At 46.2% G+C, this 22,017-nt stretch overlaps 1 protein-coding gene across 7 annotated transcripts in view; it reads right to left on the bottom strand.

The window, feature by feature from the left end:
- Window positions 1-21,800, bottom strand: part of LOC6541302 (protein turtle) — a 39,831-nt gene extending 18,031 nt beyond the window's left edge. For 6 of the 7 annotated variants that reach the window (XM_001968618.3, XM_015159816.2, XM_026979471.1 and 3 more), the window contains exons 1-6: window positions 21,664-21,800; window positions 19,896-20,218; window positions 9,220-9,684; window positions 5,771-5,892; window positions 1,315-1,597; window positions 96-337 (exon numbers count right to left, since the gene is read on the bottom strand). In XM_001968618.3, the coding sequence (XP_001968654.1) occupies window positions 96-337; window positions 1,315-1,597; window positions 5,771-5,892; window positions 9,220-9,622 (1,050 nt within the window). In that variant the 5' untranslated portion in view covers window positions 9,623-9,684; window positions 19,896-20,218; window positions 21,664-21,800. Of the gene's footprint in view, window positions 1-95; window positions 338-1,314; window positions 1,598-5,770; window positions 5,893-9,219; window positions 9,685-19,895; window positions 20,219-21,628 lie in introns of all 7 variants that reach the window. The other variant, XM_026979472.1, reaches the window with a different exon arrangement.
- Window positions 21,801-22,017: the final 217 nt, after the last annotated feature.

Below are 22,017 nucleotides of genomic sequence, written 5' to 3'. Positions count from 1 at the left end.
GCTGGGAAACACCGGATGAAATTATGTTTGGAAGAGATTTCTGGGACAGCCCCGTGTGTATCTCAAAAATAAGTGATTTGTATTTAGGTTTTTACCATGATTACAGCGCCGCCCGCGATTATAACACGGGCCGTATGGGAGACTTGTCCCTCACCATTGCGTGCAATGCAAGTGTACTCTCCGATGTCCTCGTGCCGAATGGTGGAGATCCGCAGCTCGGTGCCGTCGTTGAAGATGCCCACCGTGGGCGAGGGATCGACGGGATTGGCATCCTTGTACCAGAGTATTTCCGGCGTGGGCGTGCCATCTGCCTGGCAATTGAGTATAATTGAATCACCTGCAAGGAAATGTGGTGCCAGAACGAAATGAGAATGAGAACGAGAATGGGCACAAGAACGAGAGCGAGGAATTAATAAGGTAAGTGGTGGCAATTGTTACGCTTTTTGGCTTCAAGGAGGACGAGCATGAGCACGAGCACGAGCTCGAACGGGTAAGCCCACAGGCCGCCTCCTTCCGGCTCGGCAGTCCCTTATCTATTGTCCTTCGTCCTGCCACCATTTGCGGCAGACAATGAAACCGGGCTCTTTGTTGCAGTTCCCTACTCGCCTCACTGGCCCCGTTGTTTTCTGAATCAGCCGTTGTGTTTGTCTGATTTATGCGCTGCAGCGCCATTTTCGCTCAACGCATTTCCGGCCCTTCCAGCTGCCTTTTGTTTCGCCGCCTGCCGCCTGCCACTTGGACTTGTAAACATTTTAACTTTGATTAAGCGACGGAAATTTGATTTGATACGATTGCAAGCAGAAAGAGCCTATCGATTTTCGTGAACCTCTTCCGCCTTGGCTGAGCCTTCCATCGGAAGATGACAAATGGGCGGCCATAACTCGTTTCGGGGGGCTGGTGGCACTTTTTACGACTCCTGGGAATACGAGTTCTCAAGGTTCTCAAGGTGACAAACTCATTCGGGCGCTGCAACAAATGGTCGGCCATTTGACACACTCGAAAAGTGGGCCAAAAGCGTACGGGGGTCGCACTCCACTTAATTCTGTGAGATGACAGGCCCCAAATAAGTTGGCCAGCTGAATATGCGCTTATTTATGGCCTTGCTATTTGTCAGGCAGCAAAGCGGCAGGTTTTGAGCACTAGTGATGGCAGGAAAAACCGATGAGTTCGTCGACGGATATCAGTGAAAATAGAGATATTTCAAGTGTACAGGTCTACGTTGATCGATAACATTGCGATAACTTACACTACAATAGCTTTACCGGTAACTTGCAATCGATTATTTCCATTGTAACATTTTTAGCTCATACTCACCTAAATTAACGTATATAATATCCTCTGGCGTAACACTAAAGCGCGGCGGTGCATGTACGTCTAAGTGGAACCATGTACCGTTCTTATGCTGCTTGGGGTCCCGATTGAGGAAGACGACCTTGCACTCATACCATCCTTGGTCCGATTCCCGGATGTTGGTCAGGTTGAGCGAGGCGGAGCCGAAGGGCGAGTCCTGCGACACGCGGGACACGCGTCCCTTGTAGCCCTCCTCGATGTGCTCCGGATAGCTCTCATACCAGATGTAGATGGGCAGATCGGAGCCCTTGATAGAGGAGGATATAAGCGCACATTAGTTTGACTCTGTGGGTTGGCAGGTGATTAGAGTTGATTCTTGATTGGTCTGTCTGGAATGCGTTTTATGCATGGAATGTGCCATGGCATTTGTACATACGACAGACGAGAGTCTGGTTTCTGGTACGCTTCAACTTGGAACAGGTACACATTTACAGGTACAGACAGTTTTTAACCTAGGGTTATGATTCGGTTTATGAGTCGCGAGTTTTTGGGACATATGTACATACATAAAACAGTGTGCTTTGGGGCTAGGATCATGCAATGTTCTACATTGGAACACTCAAATCTTGGCGGTGGCATGCAGGTGCGGGTGCAGATTAAAGCTAATCGGGAATTCTCAAAAGTTTCCCGCTGAGACAACGCAAACAACTAACAACTGTCGCAAATAAATTGAGCTGCGACATAGGTACGTATGTACATACATGGCTACGGGGAACATAACTGCGTCCTGTCTGCAAAAGTAAAATCTACAAACAGTCAAAACAAAAACTCATCACGTTAACGTGGAGAAATTGCGCTGCCGCATGGTAAACATGCCAGCAAACAAACAAGCGCTCTCGCAGATACACAAACTATATATACAGACATGGTCACACATTTTCACTGTCAACACAAACTCCCCAGATCCTGGGCTCACCACTTGTGCCTCGGCCCCCTCGTCCTCTTGCATGCTCATCAACGGCCGGAGGGAAAGTGGAAAAGTGCTGGGGCGGTGGGCGGCATCTACTCCTCCCACCGCCTCCCCACACACACAGTCATACACGCCCACACACATAGTATTTTTGTAGTGTGCCAGGGACACGCTGGCAACAATAAATCATCTGTCTCGGTGTACGTGTGGGTGTGTGGGTGGGTGTGTGTGGCACAGCAACTAAAACAACTGAAAGGACGAGGGCCAAAGAGATACATTTGAAATTCTAGCTTGTGCAGATAAAAAATGTGCATGTAAAATATATACATATATCCAGGCAGGCAACAAAAATTGGGGTTAACCTGCACTCGCCCCCAAATTCGTACCCCATCCATGGGCAACTTGGTCTTTTGTTTATTTTATTCCCAGGACCCCAGCGAATGCATTGAACCGAGTGCATTTTTGATTCGAATTCTCTCGCATGACCAACAGGACCTGGGTCTCTGGACCTGGCCAAGCATTAACACTTGGGCACACCAGATTGTGCTCCCTATCTCTGCGGAAAGCACTAAACACCGAGATTTGGGCCATAGATAGCGGCATAATTGCGTATACATAAATAATTGGTAAGCAAATTGCTTATACGCCACGTTATCCCAGGCAAAGCTAATCGATTTATTTCCCTAATTAGACGGGAGAGCAGCAAGATGGGCTGTATGTCGCTTATTAAAACTTATAGACGTTTTAATAATATTCTCGGCTGACGTATGAAATAATTGCGTTGGCAGCACAGCACGGGGAGGCAAAAAAGGGGCAGACATTCAGGGACACACAGGACACACAGGCGGGCGAGGTCCTTTGGCCCGGGCCAAAATTAATATTCGCACTCGCAGAAGCGTCATAAGTTGGCTTGGCAAACATTTTTCCGCTTAATTTATTCAGTAGCAATTAATTTAGATTGCAACTAAGGCAACGCCAGCCACTCACGCCCCTAATTTCGTCCTCCTGGGGTTTCTCTTTAAATATATATAAATATAGAGAGAGAGAGCGAGAAGGTGCCCGCAAAAGTAGGCAACCTTTAATGAATGCCAACTGACAAAAGCGAAATTCTTTCGCATTTATGGGCCAGCAATGTGTGTTTTTGCAGGAAAAGTGGGGGAATGCGGGCAGGAGATATACGAGCGCATAAATTAAAAGCTAAAGCCATGTTAATCCCTTTAATTCGGCCATTTACCGACTCTCCTCCCTGCGGTCTGGGTATTTTTATCGCGACAAAACATAAACATACTTTTTGCAGTACTTATAACTTTGTTTGGCATTAAAATTGCTTGTAAAACTTTTAAGTTGGCACAAAAAACAGGAGACGCTATCTGCCCAGCACAACACATACATAGTCGCATAACTTTGGCTGCATTACGCTAAGCGAAGGACAGTCGTGACTTTGACGCCCACGATGCCTTCGTCCTTTTTATCCTGGCTGCCATTGCTGGCATTTTCCACTTTATTATCCCTGTGGTTCTTCTTGCTTTTTCCCATCAGCCTGCAAACCAAGCTAAGACTGAAGCTAAAGCTGAAACTGAAGCTGAAGCTGAAGACGAAGCCGAAGCCCCGAAGAAAGTTGGCTTAGGCGTGCTTGAAATTATGGAAAGTAAGTTGTTTGAGGTCGGGGTTTAGTTGGAAGTCGCTTAGCTGAGGTTGCCCACGTTAGTTGGCTTCATCAAACTTTGCTGGATAAAACATACACTGCTATGAAAATGTTCGCAGCCTACTTGTGCATTCACAAGATATAAGCGTTGACATTTTACCAATAAATAATGTTGGACACTATATTTTTCACTACATATTCATAAGCTATTTTATACACACAAAGTACTAAGTACTATTTACTGGTTTCGGGGCCGGGGCAAGTAGTTTACTACACACTAAGCATGCAGAAGAGGCTGGGGAAAATAATTGGATTACATTACAAAAACGCCAAATGAAAATGATGAATGGAGAGAAAGACGTGGCTGGGTGACGGTGCTCAATATGTGATGGGAGTTTCGTTGCGCCTTTTGCGAATTTGCTTATTTGATTGGAATTAAATTTGCTTATCCTACGGGATGTGCAGCGGCAGTTGATAGTGCCAAAAATATGCCATACAGCCATCAATCGGTTGGCCGAGCGGCAGAGTTGAAAAGTTTGTGCAGTCATCCTGGTGGCATTCGCTTTATCTGCGGCTCAACTTTGCCAAACATTAGCATATTTCTGCAAGCTCCAACTGCCACTTTGGGTGGTTGGTTGGTTGGGTGGTTGGGTGGCATGTGGGTGGCTTGTGGTGGCTTTGGGTGGTGCAGGCGGTATGATGGAGCTTCGAAACACTCGCAACTAAAGTCTTGGCAATGTGACTAATTTGTTTTCAATATTTTTGCTCGACTATAAATGGCTGTGGCTAATTGTTGGGGATTTGCATGGTTTTTGGGAATAAACGGGTATGGAAATTGTATTCATTTTGTTTGCAGTGAGCAGTGAGCAGCTAAGCTAGATTTTTGTGTATGCTGTCGATTGCGAACGAATTTCGATTTGATTTGATTTGCAAATGGAATTTCATTTTCGATTTCTTTTATTGGTGGATTGTGAATTTTCGTTTTCGACTGCTTTCTTCTCTTTCGCTCTCTTTGGTCCGGGTGCTGTGAAGCCCGTTCCTTCAATTGACAAATAATTTGATTAATTTCATCTTTGGTGTTTTCGAATGCCGCAAAAATCTTTCGATTCAAAGTGTTCAAGTATTCTGGAGTGTCTCTATGTATGTGTCTCTCTCTGTGTGTGTGTGTGTGTGTGTGGCTTGTGGGCGAACTTAAAGGAGGCGCAAAGAATCCGATCCCAAAACCGATCAGAAGCGGCCGCTTAAAAGCCGAAAGCCTGCCTAATTCAAATGGTGTGTTTTGGTGATTTTGGGTCCAGGTCGGGGTTCAGGATCGGGATGGTCCCCCGATTTCAGGCCGGAGGATAGGGGCTGATGGTTGAATGAGAACCAAGGCAAACTGAAACCAAACTGAGGGAAATCAAGTCCGAAATTCAAATTTAAATTCAAATTCATATTCAAATTACCAATATGGAAACACATAAACACATACATCTCAAGCTATTTGTTATAGTTATCGGTATCGCATGGCCAGCAACAAACAACACGAGCATTGGCAATAGTTCGGTAGTTCGGTTATCGGATCAACTTGGTTAATTTGATTGGGGGCTTAAAGCTTTAGGGCACATTAAATCAACATAAAATAATGAAACTCAGGCTGAGTAACTGATATTTAGGGGGGGGCAAGGCTCATACGAGTAAAGATGGTATTGTACGTATTAGTTGAGAATACACTGAATAGGCTGGTAGTTCTTTATATTCGTTTACTGCGTGGGTCTGTCTGTTCTGACTGACTGTATCTTACTTTTTCTTGCTTGTTTTTGCGTATCGGAACAACAATGTAAAAAAGAGAGTTTAGAGAAGAAATGTTAACTGTGATATCGTACCGTTTCGCTCACCTTCTTGTCCCACTGCAGGACATATGGCACGGGATGGTCGTTGGGGAACTCCACATGGCAGTTGAAGATGACGCCCTCGCCGAGGATGGCCGTGATGTGCACGGCGTCTTCTGAAATGGATAAAGAAAAGGGATACGGATTTCAGATACACCTCGCTTGCAAGTTGTGTGTGCGGATCGGCTCGGCAACCGCAGTCAGGATTCCCCAACGTGATGCGCCCATAATACGGCCAATTCCGCAGCCGCAGTCCCGTCCTCGTTATTGCTTCCTATTTAGACGTGACATTCAGCACGATTTACGTGGACCGACGAATGTCCTGCGCCTGCCATCCAATGCCATCCCATACAAACCCATTCCGTGCGGATTCCGCTGACAGAAAGAATGGCAAAACCAACATGCCAGGGGTTACTTTTAAATGGATTTGTTGATGGCTATGTCGGTCACATGTCAAGTGCTGGCCATTGACTGATGTTTTTGCCCTCCCATCTCTCCCAAGAGACCAATGGCTTACCCGGCTTCCATTTTGGTTTTCAAATCAGTTATCCCATTCAAAGTCGGTGAATGTGTGTGGTTCGGAAACTATGGTTATGCAGAGGAATGCACTCAGAAGTCACTGAGAGAAATTGTAATGACCTCACCTCAGATTGGCAAAATATTCAACTAATGCTCTAAAGGGTGTGTGGAACAACAATATTTCCTCCGATTTATTTATTAAGTATTTAGATATTCATTGTAAGCTGATATCTTGACCAGACGCACGCACAGAGTGAGAAATCAGTTTGAGGAAAACTTCCTCTGCAGCATTTTAACAGAGTAACAGAGTATTTCTGCCTTGACAACGACTAGTGACATTTCATTAGCGTTTGTCACCTGTCTGCGGCTGGGAGAAAGGTGGCAGGATTGCAGGATGGACTGCGGTGGGCACTTGACAGGCGCTGATTAGGCTCCTTGTTCCTGGCTTTGACGGACGCTTTATTTCTGTGCTGTGGTGACTGTGACTGCCCCGAGGTGCGAATGTGCTGGGCATTATTTATGTATGCACCGCCCCCCAAACTGACAATCCGCCTCCTGGAGAGTGAGGAGTGAGCTTTTCTGAGCCGTTGACATGGTCAACCAAGCTGAAAATTTCGTTTACAATTGGGGCAGAGAGTGCAAAGCTCGGCAAGCGGCAAGCGGCAACGGAAATGCAAATGAATTGTCGGAAACAGCAGGACAACAACAGCAAACTGAGGAGCAATCCAATATGGGAGCATATCCTGTTACACACATATGGGGCCGGTGGGTGTGGACGCCACTTGAAGATGGCGCTGGTGACAGAAGTGCAGCTGCTGCCGAGGACCCGGAATCTCTGGCCCTGGCACTCTGACCCTAAACTTGTTAACAAACAACTTCTGACCTGCCTGCACATGCCATCACCACCCACGCCCACCATTGTATCCGTACTCCCGGCCAGATCCAACTGTATCTGTATCTGTATCTGTATCCGTATCTGTGTCGGTAATAGGGTTAAGCAAACTACCAATGTCCGAAGGCAATTGTTCGGGCAGGCGAACCGCTCTTGATTGGGGCGTTGTCCGGCAAAAAATCAACTTAATGCGTTTTGCATTAATTCCCCTACCAGCTCTCGTCCTCGGAGATGGGGGAAAAAGCCTGTCAAGGACTTGGGCTCAAGCTACATGAGGCCTTTGTTAGTCGCTCTCCACCAGACACTCAACCAGTCAGTCACTCACTCATCCACTGAGTCACTCACTCACTCATTCACTCGCTGGGTCGCTTTATGCACTCTTTGCTTGTTGACTTTGGCATTTGCATAAATTTATGTTAACTTGGCCAGCTTTGGCAGACTATTTGCATCGCCACTCAGCCTCCGCTTTCCGGCATCCGAAAAAATACGGAGCACAACATCAGCACAACGAGCAACACAAAAACAATAACGACAACGACTTCATGGGGCTGGCAATGGTGATTATGCCGAGAAGCGTGCACTGGGCCAAAAGAGTGATGGGTTATCGATGGCTCCACAGAAAGTGACTAGGATACTACTGGAAGGGCCGAACAGTATGCAACAATACTTTTGGTCGATGGTTGCCTGACTAAGCATGACTAATGACTAACCAGCTGAAGTTAATTGCAAGTTTTTTCGCTCTGTGCACAGACAGGAGGCACTTGTTCGTCTATTGCCCTTTGATAATGTTGCAGACATGTCGCCGAGAGCCAAGTGAAGTACTCGAGGGTAGCAGGAAGTCAGGAAGCTAGGATGTCAAAGTACCCGCGTGTATTTCGCCTCTGTCGCGCCTTTTGATGGCGTTAACATGCAAAAGTGATTTCATTATTCCATTTAGAATGTCCTTCAGCCAAAGGCAGACGTTTTCCCATCCACTTGACTAACCACCCACTGCCGAGCACTCGACACGAGTTTCTGGCTTGAGTTATTCAGCGAGGCGCATTTTGTTTTCATTGATTTGAGCCAAGTTGAGTCGCCTTCGAGGAACTTATTTTGCTATTTTCCCATCGCGCCAGAGTCACGCCCCCCGAAAAACCGTAGACTTGCCGTTGACCTTTCGACCGTTCCGCAAAGTGGCCGTTGCGCTGCCATGGCAAAGGAATCTCAAGCGGTTTTTCCAATTTTCGGCTAAATTAAATTTAATTAATTCACTCGAGGAGCTCGCAAGGATGAACGTCACGGTACATTGAGCGCAGCCAGTGGCAACTTCTAATGTCCTTCGGCAGGGCAGGATAGACTATCAGGAAAAAGCGTAGAATATTTGACTGAAGGTCAACTATATTCATCGAATTTAGCAGGATGCTGAAGTTCACAAAATGTTCTTTGACGGCCAGTTAACCTAAGGCATGCCAAAGCCATTTCAAAGTTTTGGCTAAGATCGGAGTCACGTAACTAACTTTGGCCAAAAATGTATTAAAAGAATTACAGCATTTAAGCGCAGACTCAAAATTCTCTTTGATTTTATACCCTAATCACTAAAACGGCCAACGAAAATGGTTTAAGCCAGTTATTGCTGCATACGGCCATTGAAGCGCACAATCACGAATTATAGTATTTTAGGGGCACCTATTGTGCTGGCCACGAGCAGGGCAGCGAACGAATAAATCAAGAGGCCTAAACAAAAACTCCACTCTCTCTTTTTTGGCCAACGGTTTACTGGTCGAAACTCGATGGCCGATGCTGCGTCCAACTGTCAACTAATTGCCAAATGTAATCAGCTTTGGCCGCACGTAAGCCGCTTATTGTGCGCCATTAAATTTTGCCGAGCGCCGAACAGTGAACACCAGATAAAAATCAAATTCCACACATGCGCATTTTTCGAGCCTCAGCTGATGAAAAGAGCATCCATCAAATTTTCATATGAAATTTTTGGCCGCGAATAGTCGAGGCTTTCGAGAGATTTAATTAAGCAACTCGATTGCATTTCACTCACCTGGAATATTGTGCGCCTGGGCATTTTTCGCTAGAAGGGCCAGCAACGAGACCAACACGAACTGGAGCACCTGTATCGTTGGCGTTGACCCTTGACCCCTCCGGATGGGAGCGCAGATGGAGCTGCCTTCTGCCCTTCGTCGGCTTCGTCTTCTCCTCGTCGTTTTCACTGTGAAAGCTGCCGTTTTCGCTGGCGATGCCGTCAGCGTTTTGCTAGCGGGAATCGTCGTTGTCGTTGTCCTGTCAATGGCTCCTCGACACCTGGAAGCACGCTCCTCTGGGCTCTCCGGGGATTGGGATTGCTGCTGCTGCTGCTGCTGCTGCTCCTTCGATTTCTCGGTGTTGTGCTGGGTGCTCAATGCCCGACACCATCGATGAGACCCGAGGTCCGCGCACACGCCCATGCCTCTGTTCCCATAGTTCGACGCCGCTCCTAACGTATCCTTCTCACCGGCAGTGGCGTCATCTGGAAGAGGGATTGGAGAAAGAAGGAGGAGATACTGTCAGAGGGATTGCATTGTCGCTGCTGGATTGCGGTAAATGTTGCCATCAATGAACGCCTTGCAGTCGCACCTGGCTGCACTTGATGAAGCTGTCACGTTCCTCAGCCGTCATCCATCACAGCCGTCAGTGTCAGACGTCAAGTGTCAACAGAGATCCTCCCAAGTCGCCCACAAGGCCGCACCCCCTTTTGCTCTAGTGGCAAAATCTAGAAATCCCATTTATAAGATAGTTATGTAGAAGTTTTATCCTGAAATCCTATGAAACTATCCATAAACTCGCTTTATGCTAGCTCTTTTAGTTTACCATATTTATAATGTCCTTCAAGCGGCATTCTTCCACAAAAAGTTTTCTTTGCAGACAGGTAGACCTTATCGACCATCTTGGACAACCTGAAACAGCGTCCTAAGCGCCGTTGACAAATTAATAAACAAAAGTTTTCCATTTCAACACTCCAAAGGGCGCACACACGTCCGTGAAATTAAGCAGCTAATATGTTGTAGCTACAACTGATAAGGACACCACTTAGCAGATTGAGATGGGGGTGCTCTGCTGCTCTGGTGCTATCCCCAACAAAAGAGCGGCCCAGAAACTTACAAGGCTCCTATACAAATAGAGCAAACTTTTCCTCCGCTGTTTGGCAATAAAACTTTGCGTTTTAATGTAAAACTCGTGTTGAAAGTCGATGGGTAGAATGGCTAGAATGGCTAGAACGGCATGGGGTACGTATGTATTTCTATGCCTTTGTGCGATAGTTTGCCACCTGGTACTTTATCTCAGGATCCTGATCGGTGGGCCCATTTTCGGGGGCCGTTGCAGTTAATTGAAATGGCAGCCGAGCGTGTTTTATGAGTCGCCCACACAAGTATGCAGTATGAAAAAGGTGAGGTTTAAGGAAATTCCCTGTCATTCTCGGTTGAGAACAAAGCCAGAAACGTGCTTTTAATTAAATTATTCGGAATGCGTTAAACGGAATTCGCTCAATTCGTACAAAATGGAACTCTCTGTCTCCGGTTCTCCCGGACTCTTTGCCATTACATGGCCACATAGATATAACCAGCTGCCGTAAAACTCCCCCGCACAGAAATACACAAAAAGCCACAGCAGCCACCCATCCACACAGACATTTTAAATTGCAGGCAAAGCATTTTTGTAGCGATTTTCATTCCTGGAGGGATGCCAGAGGAAAAAGAAGATGAAGGGTGAAAAGCCTTTGCTTTTGCCTTACTCAATGTTGTCACTGCAATTAAGTAACTCGAGCAAAGCTTCCCCCAGGATGTGTTTGTATGTGCGTGGAAAGTTTCGTGGCTGACAGAGCTGTATAAACGTCATTAGTGCCATTTTAATGCATAACTTAATACATCCGGTGAGAGAGTAGCGAACAGAATAGTACACACACAAGCTTACACTCGCACACACACAATCGCACACACACACATACGAACTGGGAGTCCATGTGCGTTGAGTTTAATCCTTTCTGGCATGACATGTAAAATTTTAATAACGTCAAGGTTTGTGGAGCATTATTAAAACTTTTTGCGCTGCCAGCGCCATTATGACAAGTTTATTAAAACGAAATTTATTTATAGAGCGCACTCGAATCCCTCAGCGCCACTGGGCTCGTCCTGCGGCGCACATCCACCTCCACCTCCACAACCACCTATGTATACATCCTCCTCCATCTCAACCACATCCAAACTAAAAGACCGGGCAACAAGCAAGCAGCAAAAATCGCATTAAGTGTGCGGTGCCCGTTCGTCCTGTTTGCCAAAAAAAAAAGGATGCACAGGCAGGGGCACACAGGCGCAGCCAAAATAGAACAAAAGCCGGAAAAATGATTTCCCTTATGACTGAATTTTCATTACCGAAATGCCCGCCATGGCGTATGATTTCATTTGTAAATCAGCTCAAGTTGAGCTGTGGGGACAGCCGGCATACCAAACAATGACAAATCAGCAAACGAATTGCATTTGCTGATACCCCAGGACGAAAAGGACGAGCGGAGTGGGCAGAAGGACAGGGGGCCAGCTCATCGTGCACTAAATCAGTTGATTGGTTCGCCCCCCGCTCTCTCTCCGCCATTTTCGTTTTTGTGTGTTATGCTGGTTGGTGTGCCATGAGACCCATAACTGAATTGTCGGCCACGTCGATGTCATTAAAATGTGTGTCTGTGTGTGTGTGAGTGCCCCTTTCCCACGCACCAGCATTCGTCACGAAGCTCGCTGCACATTTCCATACACTCGGAAAACAATGTATCCTATACTAACGCATTTATCTTATATCGTATTTCAATGCAGCCCCATTTTATCAATAAGAAAGTCCCTTGAAACCACTAAAATCTCGAAAATCATTTCCCTTTTACAGGCACCACTGCAAGTACTTTTGCGCTCAGTGTAGGTCGCCTCGCACGGCGGCCATTTTATTTTCGACCCATGCGGTGGCAGCACTTTATGGCATCCGCTTCCGCCGCCGTTTGCTGGTGCTTTTTGGTTGGCTGCACACACGGCTCAGAATTGAGGATTCGGGATTCCGCCGTAAGCACAGCCACCACATCTACGTTGCGGATCTTCCGTCCACGGACGACGGGCTACTTGGCGCTCATTTGCATTGCGTTCTGGGGATTGCTGATGATGGACGGGGCCAGGTTGGCGGGCAGCACAGCCAGCACGGGCGGCACTTTTAATTAAAAACCCTCGCTGCTGGCCAACCGAAACTGGAAGCCGCAAATTATTTTCACTTGACTCACACATGGCCAAGGACCGCCCCGCCCACCGAACTCTAACCCCTGGACCGCAGCCCCTTTGGTTTCAGAAACTAATTAAGCATGTTGTGCGCAACAACTAGGCATTAGGACGGGCCCCAGACTACAGCTCATTGCACTCCAATAAAGGCGAGTGCCTACGCTCCGAACCTGGGTATAAGGACTCCGGACCGAGGACTCTGGACTCCGGACTTCTTCACGGACTTGTCGCTGCCACACCCCAAGAAATTTCGACAGGCCCTCGGCTCCTTGTTTGCGCCCCAAGTGCTGTGTATGTATCTTGGGTGTGTGCCCTTTGGGCGGAAAACAACAAATTTTACAACTTTTGCACACTGCGCTGAAAACTGTTAAGAAGAGGGCCATTTCATGTGCGAGTTTGCCAACCGTGCACAGGAAAAAAGTCGCTGGAATGGGATTTTAAATAGGAACTTAAATAAAATATGTTTAATACCCGTCGACAGCTGTACAATAGATTCTTAAAACCTACCCATTCTTCACTAATTTCCGTGTAAATTCCAAGCGGCGAGTGCTTAAAATGTTTTCCGTTCTGCATTTAACTTCCGTAGCTTTTTGTTTTTAGTATCACTCATACGCAGCGTGGCACGCCGTGAAACTTTAATGAAATGGAACACCCCCCTTGCCACTTTACATTCTCCGCTTGCTTGGATCACGTTTGGGGAATGAACCCGTAGGCCATCCGTAAGCTTGTTAGCGAAGTAGGAAAACCGGAGAGGGCCCGAATAAGTAGGCCAAAGCGAGAGAACAATGGAAGCAGCTGCAATTCCCGAGCTGCATTGACAGTCCTCGGCTATTTGGAGCAGAACCACTTCCATTCGATTATTCTTTAACGTTATTTTTTGCTGGCCATCCAGCGTCCAGCGTCCAGCATCCAGCATTGGCCATTTTTCAGCTAATTCGTGGCAAGATAGGGCCATAAAGAGAACTGCTATCACTTAATCTAATGAGTTTTACCTTCCCGCCGCGGGCAATTAGACCAAGAATAGCCATAAAAGTTTGAAACACAGCAGCGGGCGTAGGCAAAGTCAATATATCATTAGGCACTTGGGCGGCTAAATAATCTAAAAAATGCGGCCAAATAGACTGTGGCCAAGATATTCGGTGGGCCATGCAAAATGGCCCGGCCATCGTGCAATTTTAATTGCTCTAAAATGCTGTAATACAACACGAACCACAAATAAATAAAATTTGCTGACATCAACAGGATGTTTGCGGCTTCCTGTCCAGCCCCCAGAAGAGGCGGGGTCTTGGGAGGTCCTGTGGAAGGGGCAGGGCCGGACAGACAGGACCTCTGGACAAAAAAAGGAGGCCAGTAATGGGCCGTCTAATGGTCCCGGGCCTTTGAAATTTAATTTCAAACGATGTGCGATGGCAACGGGCAGGAAATGAGTCGAGCATTGCTGCTGTGTATCGTTTATGCCCACTTTTTACAATTTATTTGTGCTTCCCATTTAGTTTTCACTTTCTTATCGCTGCCCCATTACGCAACAAATTTTCATTCACATCAGCAGCCCCTTGTGCACAATGATGCCGTAATGGATTGTTTCACTTGTGACGCTTACTTATTGACCATTGTATTTGGCCATGTGACTCGGCAATTTCTTGGCCGCAACGATGCCCGCTTATGCGCTTTACAGTTTGCCGAAATTCCGGAATTATCCTGAATGGAAACGCCCAGGCTTGGACGGGAAAAGTTGGCGCTTTGAAGCAATTAAATTCTTAATAATATTTCGGAAAGTGCAGAAAACTTTGCGCTCTGTTTCTGTAGCGAAAAGAAACCGCCAGCGCCGTCCAACTTTTTCTTAGAAAACATTCGGCGGAGTAAAAGTGCAAAATTATTCCGCGAACTAAAAATGAAGGGGGACGGGAGGTCAGCTGGGCGTTAAGGCAAAAGGAAGAGTGGCCGAGGACAAAGAAGAAAAACTTTTACGCTTCATGCTTAATTGCGGCATTTCGATTAAGCAAAATTAATAATAAAAGTTTGTGTTATTATTTATGCAGTCGCAGAATGGACGAGTGAAAGGGAATATCAAAGGCGCAAAAGAAAAGCGGCGGCGGAAGTGAAAATTTAGCAAACTTTTCCATCTCGGTTTGCTCTGGCTTTCGCGTTGTATTCATTTTCTCTGTCGAGTCTGTCGGGTCTGTCGGGTCTGTCGGCTCATAAATCCTGTAAGGATACCCAGAAATAAAAAACTTTTCCACCGCAATTCAACGGGAGACACGCAGGTCTAATAACTGCAGACATGCGTGCAAAGGAATTTTCTTTGACTTTGAGCCGCTCAAAACCTGATTACTGTCCCAGAGCTGGAATCTCCACTTTGCTATTATGTGAAGTTCGTGTGTCTCATTTAACTTTTTTAAAACTTGTTGAAACTAAAGCTCTGGCACTAACTAAAGTGGACTTTAGTCTCCAGCTTCTCCGCTCTGAACCACGACTTTTCGGGCTCACTGTGAAGGGAAGTAGGGAAGTTGGATGGATGCCTCCTCGTCGCTGTGCCAGTATATCAGACATCCTGTGCACAGCGAAACAGAACGGAATGAAGAAAAATAAATAAATGTAATGGCAACGCTAATGAACGGCCACCCCTGGAAACTCCCGCCTCCCGATTTTCCTCGCTTTTTCCGACCCAGACCCCCGGCCAGCGGACATGACCATAAACTTTGCTGCCGTTGCCTCGGCATAAAGTTGATTTCGAGTTCGGGCGGGTGAAAAAAAAACAAAAAAATAGAAAAAAAAAACGCCAAACGGGATTCGGGCAAAAAAGTTTAGCACTCGACGCTCGACTTGGCTAAAGGATCCCTGGGTCCCTGGATCCCTGGATCCTGGCCACCCTGTTTACGCACGTCTTTTGGTCGCTGCATCAAATGAAATGCTGCGAGTTGAATAGCACAAGATGGAGACGAGCAGGACAAGGAGCGGGATATGGAGGGGCAAATCATGACTGAAGTGCAAAACTTTTCCCATTATGCAATAAATAAATTTCCATGCTTTAAAGTGGCAATCGGAGGGGAATGTGGTGGGGGGAGCGGCGGAGGGGCTGCGATGTGGCAGCGACAAACGTAATTACGTATACGCCATGGAGCACGTCGTACACTCGATGGCTGGCAGGGCACCTTGTAATGGGCATATCAGCGCAGTTCAAACAGCTCCAAATTGAATAAGTAAACAACAACGCCCCAGAGCCAGGACCTCCACTCCCGGCCAGATGCAAATGTTTGTTTTGTACAGAGAGAGAAATGACGAGATGCAAACTTGGCAAGCAGTCAGCAAAAAATATATTTCAATTCAATCATATAAATCCAAAAAAGGCACTTATACATGCTTTACACATAAAACCTCAATGTCTTCTACACAAAACTTCATACAATCAATTAGGTTTTAATTTGGATCAAAAGAATTTGCAATGAAGTCCTAAGAGTGCGCACAAATATTTCAAAAATAAAATGAATGAAGAAATTGGAAATGCGTGTGCCTTGAATCGCTGCCCGCTCAGCATTGCGAAGATAAATCTTTGGAATTTAAATAAAGTATTTCATAGCTTTGCGCCGTGCAGGCAAAGCGGATGAATGGACACTTATTTTTTTAAAACTCAAACATTTTTCAGCGAGCGCAGGCCAACAAAGGAGCCCAGGACCTTGCCAGGATATTGATTTTCTCGGCTAAGCTGGCGAAAAACACACCAATAGCAAGACGGGCGATTTGACGAGTCCATTGAACTATTTGCCGCTGTGGCCTGAATGGCCTTATTAAAAGCCAGTCCCCTGCTGGTCGTCCTGGCTCGTTCTGTTCGTCCTGTTCGTCCTGCCGATATCTCAAAACTAATAAAAAGGGTTCGTGCAGCGGCAACACTTTGGCAACTTTTTGGTTCGTTCTGCAAATTGATACTCGAGTATTGGTCAAGGAGTGGAGGGAAACAAGATTTCTGATTGCGCTTTAATGGGGCCTAATGGCCGGCGACAAGTGTGGCAAATTACTTTAATGGTCGCTACGAAATAATGAACACCAAAATGGGCCTGGGAAACGTATTTAGGCCTCTCCACTTTTTGGTGTCCTTCGAATTGGTTAGCCAACTTATGGCTGCCCAATCTCGCTACATTTTATTCAAATGCGAAACTTTAAGTTGCAGTATGGAAATGTTTTAATTTCCCCGGCTTTGCACTTCAACTTTCAGCTTCTTTCCGTTCGGCAATTCCACAAGCAAACTCCTTTCTCTGGGCCAGAAGTTTGGGCCAAAGAAAACAAAAAGCAGCCCGCATAGTTATTAAAAGAGAAGTAACAACGAGACAAAAAGAGGGACGGCCAAGTTGTCTCTGCCAGAGTTTTCTTATGCTTTCTTATGTTTTTTATCTGGGAAGAGGGCCTTCTACCATATAAAACCAGTACTTATTTTTTTTATCGTAAGCGCAAAAATGCAAACAATTTTCAACTTCAACGGCAAACTTGCTGCCTCTCAGCCATCTCGACTCCGGAATTTTTAGCCAGCAAATTGAAAATGCATTCGTGCACGGAGCTCGAGACCTTAAAGCGATTCATTCGTTTTGTTTCCACTCGATTCGAGTGAAGTCAGATCGTGCTGACTCCTCGAATATACGGAAATGCGAGTTTCATGCATTTAAATGGGCACGCAAATTCGCATTGTTTTCCCTTTTTTTCCAGCATTTCAATTTGAATTATTTTTGACGGTCCGGTCCATCATCCAATTGCAGGCGAAATGCCACGACACGCCTTCCACTGCCCAGCGCCGCAGAGCAGTAAAAATAAATCAACAACTGGGTCAATTTTAACGCTTCACTGCCAATGGAGTGTAAAGTCCCAACAAAAACGGAAAAACAAGAGCCCAGAACAAAGCGTCACCAGTCACCAGGATGTGGGTGAGTGGTGCCGAGAGGTGCCGAGAGGTGCGATGAGTGCGGGTCTGAGTGGTGCATCTACAGGCGAAGCCCTGCATGTGGTGCTATTACTACCAACTACCAACTACGAACCAACATCATTCACCGTTCCCGCCCAGCTCCACCTGAGCGACTTGTGTGGGAATGTTCGGGAGTTGGCTTCCCTGCACTGCGAAAAATCCAGCTGACAGTTACATTTGCACAATCCCTCCAACTAATTCGAAAAGCAAAGCAAACTCAACTTCCATTACTCAAAATTGTAAGGGGAGACATGTATCGGCTGTTAGTTTCCCTTGAGTTTGTGTATTTTTCTTTGTTATTATATGGCATTATATATATTATTTTTCCCCGTGTTTCTACCTGTTCTCTGTTGTTGCCACTGCACCAAGATCGTCGACTGCGAATTGCATTCGGTGTTTCCATCTGACGTCAATACAGGAACAAACGGCTGCTGCAGGAAATTCTGTGTATCTATCGTGGCAAAAGAAAAACAAGTTCGAGGCGTCCGGCTCTCTTATACGTGAAGACCTGGGATCGGAGAACCCACACTAAGACCTGAAGTCCACTGATGTAGATGTACATAGCCCGTATGTACCACTCAGCTCCAAGTGTAAGCCGATCTCGAGACCCCAGGCCTCCCCTTCCATCCGACTACATCCAAACTTCTACGCCTTCATCTCGAACTTTGTGTTTTGTGTTTTGGGCTCGAGTTTCGCTCGGTCCCATTATGTGCGCCAGTTTTGTTTTTTTCTTTTTGGGCGCCAACTCTGGAGTTGTCCGATCGAGATGGAGATCGAGAGAGTGCGGAGTGTGTATACCCAAACACCAAGTGGCTGATAAAGTTCTCAGGCCCGCCGTCTCAGCTTTTGGGTCCACTCTAGTTGGAAGTTCACAATGTTGGATAATCTGGCTCGTACCCCGAAGCCAAAAAATTCCAGCGAAAACACGAAGAAACCAAAAAAACGAAAGACTCTAAGCAGACTCACTGACTGACTGACCACAGCTTCCGTACCCCGCATGGCTTTTGTTTTGAACTATGTGGGTGCTTTACTTTCGTAACGAAGTCACAGGTACACTTTCTTTTGAGCAGCACTTGGTGACCCAAGAAAACAGCGTAACTGATAGAATTCAAACTAAAATAGGCGTGGACATGTCAAGATTCGGTCGGAATAGGAGGTCTTCATTTCTTCTAGAATGTGGACAAGAAAAGTTCCAAAATCCTTTGGAAAATTATGTATCTACCTGCGTTGAAGTAAGTTAAGGAACTGGTAAGTTAAGGAACTGCAAACCCCTTTATATAGAACAATATGTAAATATTTGGATTTGACTCAATAAAATGTTGTATACGCCAAGCGGGAAAAGAGTATCCGAATCTCCGATATTCGAAGCTGTGACCCCAATTTCTTGTTTATGTTTACACTTATGGCGCGTCGCTTTTTGACTGCATTCGTGTGTGAGCATAGTTATCGCTATCGTTATCGTTATCGCCTTTAAGCGAGGTCGTAACTCGTTTGAATGAATAGGTTACCAAGTGACCTTAGTCGACAGTCACGCAAGCACCCACTTACAGCCTTTATATTTACATGTAAATATCTGGCATGCACCAAATGTAATAATGGTAAATCGATCCACCGATGATTGCTGGCATTTCAGGGACCTGTCGACAGACAGTCCCAAATCTACCCTCTATTTCTTGGGGGGCGGTGTGACCCCATCTTGTGTGGAGCGAAATGGGCAAACAACTACTTCATTTATCAATATTAGGCATTGGGGCCGGGGAAAAACTCGAATACTCGAATATTCGTATATATGACTAGCAAGAAGCGAGTGAAGCGAAGCGCAAAGCCATGGATCCGTATCCGTATGGTGTCCCTCAATGGGAATTGCAATTTCCTGGCCCCGGGAACCACTAATAACCCATTGTCTTTATCATCTGTCCCCGTCTTTGTCGTCATCGGTTACACATGTTTGCTGCTTCGTTATTTCAAACTGCAGATGGTCAATGTAGCTCTGTTCCCATTGGAAGCTCTGTGCAAGATGTGGATACAAAGCCACAAAACCAATCAAGCCCCTCCATCCGTTTCGAGCCATCCAAACTGCAATCCCCTCCCAAAAACCGATCCCTTCGATTCCCGCCTGGCATTTGCCGTTTGTTTTCTGCTTTCTGGCCCAGTTGGGTTGTTTGTTTTTCCGGGGCCACAGTGCTTTTTTCTGGCCTTTCGAAAATTTCGTAATTGAATTGGGCCCGTAATGCTCGCACTCGCACTCACACTCACACTCGCATTCGCACTTATTTACACTTGCCAGTGTAATTGAAATTTCATAAATTTTAATTAAATTCTAGCCTGCGGACATGGGAGCATTTGATTGTTCTGTTCGATGTGTGTGCAATTTGCGATGTTTTAGTAGTTTTAGTTGTAGCTGTAACTGTAGTTTTCCCCGAGGATTTCCCTTGAATTACAATTCACTACATATATCGACGTTTTGCCCGCTGACGGGTGACTCACCTCACTTGCGCAATCATTATACGACGTGCCCAGATCCGATTCTATAGTTTTGTACTGGCCAATTCCAAGAGTCCTGCAGTCCTGCAGTCCTGGAGTCCTGGAGTCCTACAGTCTTCAAGTTGGCGAGTGACCAGGCGAGTTGATTGCTCAAGTCGTAAAATCCGGGAGTTGTTTGCTGTTTGCCTTTCGTTTTCGGCGTTTACTGGGCGCGTTTTACACTTTGTTTACAGGATAATCGCATACTTTATGACACTTTCCACTTCGAGTACACTGGGCGTATGCGTTTGACGAAGGACTTTGAAACCGTTGACTTTTACGTGGGGCTGCACAAAGGATTTTTATGTTATTCCAATTTGATTGGGGGGAAATGGTTGCTTGAGTGCTTCAGAACAAAGGCAAAACTCATAAGACATAAGGCGTAAAATGAATGGCGATGGCGATGCGAGGGGTCCGCGTATAAATGCGCCCTTTATGCACAACAAATAAAATCAATACGGCATAAAAGCAGGAATATGAGTACGGGCTAAGGCCATTGTCACCACTGGGTCTGGTCAACAAATAAAGGTCCTTTGGCATTTGTGAGTCTCACTGCGGCACACACACCGAAACACGTGACTCATGGGTCAATGCGGGTCTACGCCTTACACGACTTACACGCCTCATATGCATTATATAATTGTCACTTGGACGAGCTGCTTTATTAGCATCCTCCCACTGTTTTTCCACTTGGTCGGGCCAAAATCACAGGTCGAAACCATAAACTGAAACTCACAGCTGTGCGTAGCCGCCACACACCAATTGCCTGGCGTTTTTTGAAAACTCCGACTGACGGGACTGTCGAACAGCTCGCTGGAAAATCGCGGCGGCTGCACAGGCCGAAAAACAGAAACAGAGAGAACCAGTTTTCCAAGGCAGCGGGGAAAAGTGCTCAGCGGGAAAATATGGGGTTTAATTTTTGGCAATTTTTGAGCGAGCTAAGCTCGAAAAGTTTTCTAGCTGACCCTAAAACAACATGATGGGAAAACTAGTATTTTAACATTTTCAAATTAATGCGATAAAGGATATGGAAATATTTTTTAAATATTTATATTTTTGAACTTTCAAATTTTGTGAAAAATTAAAACATTTTAGTTTGCCCAAGCTGGCATTTATGTAGTTGAAGGACCCTATATTTTCCCTTCCAAGCAATCAGCTGATGCGTAACGGCTATCTTGGTGGCCAAAATTCCCCAATAACGGGAACTGCTCACTTGCGCAACTGTCCTGGCCCGAAAAACCCCCCCATTGAGAACTTGCAGCCAGTACAAGTTTTCAGTAACTACTCTTATAACTCTCAGTCACTCTCATTGCGATCCTTTGGGAAACTGGAATTTTTCTTGCAGCGCTGTTTTCTTGGCTGTTCTGCTGCTGTTTTTTTTCTTCCCCCATTTTCAAGTTTTGCACCCGCGCGGGTGTGGTCCTGTTTTTCCGATTCTGGCCAAAGGAGCGTGAAAAACGCCGAAAAACGCGAGCGAATTTCCACATTAGCACAGACACACACACATACGCATACGCACACACGCACAATTGGGAGAGCGTTTTCCCACCCCCTTTTTCCGGTGGTGATTTGAATTTGTGACGTTCCGCTTGATTGCCGCCCGCTTTTTGCTTTGTTTTTCTTTTACACACTCGTCATTTTCCATCAATTTACGTATCCATAACTTGAACAATTTTCCTAGTCGCACACACACTTACACACTGGGAAAAGGCGAGAGCGAGACAGCACTTACGGCCACTGAAAGCTGCGATTGAAATGGGATTTCTGATTGCTTTGGACTCTACGGATTTCGTCCGCGTTCACGTACGCCGTGGTGGAACAACAATTGAGTACTGAATCTGCGTCAGTGGTGCTCGATTTGCCACTCGAAAAAGAGACAGCATTTGCTGCACGAACAGAGAGAGAGAGCCAGAGAGAGAGCGCGCTGCTTCGGCGAGAAAGAGATGGCCTATGCTCTCTTATACTATCTGATGCTGGCCAAATCGGGTTCGGCTAATGCCATGTTCCGATTGAGCTACGGGCCGAGCGAATGTGGCCAGCGAACCTGTCCTAACCCTTTGACATGGCTTTCCGACGGACCGGACCG

Source organism: Drosophila erecta, unplaced genomic scaffold (genome assembly GCF_003286155.1).
Source record: "Drosophila erecta strain 14021-0224.00,06,07 unplaced genomic scaffold, DereRS2 tig00000055-arrow-pilon, whole genome shotgun sequence".
Lineage (NCBI taxonomy): Eukaryota > Metazoa > Arthropoda > Insecta > Diptera > Drosophilidae > Drosophila > Drosophila erecta.
Note: the sequence above shows the minus strand (reverse complement) of the source record. Positions and strands in the feature narration are given on the sequence as shown.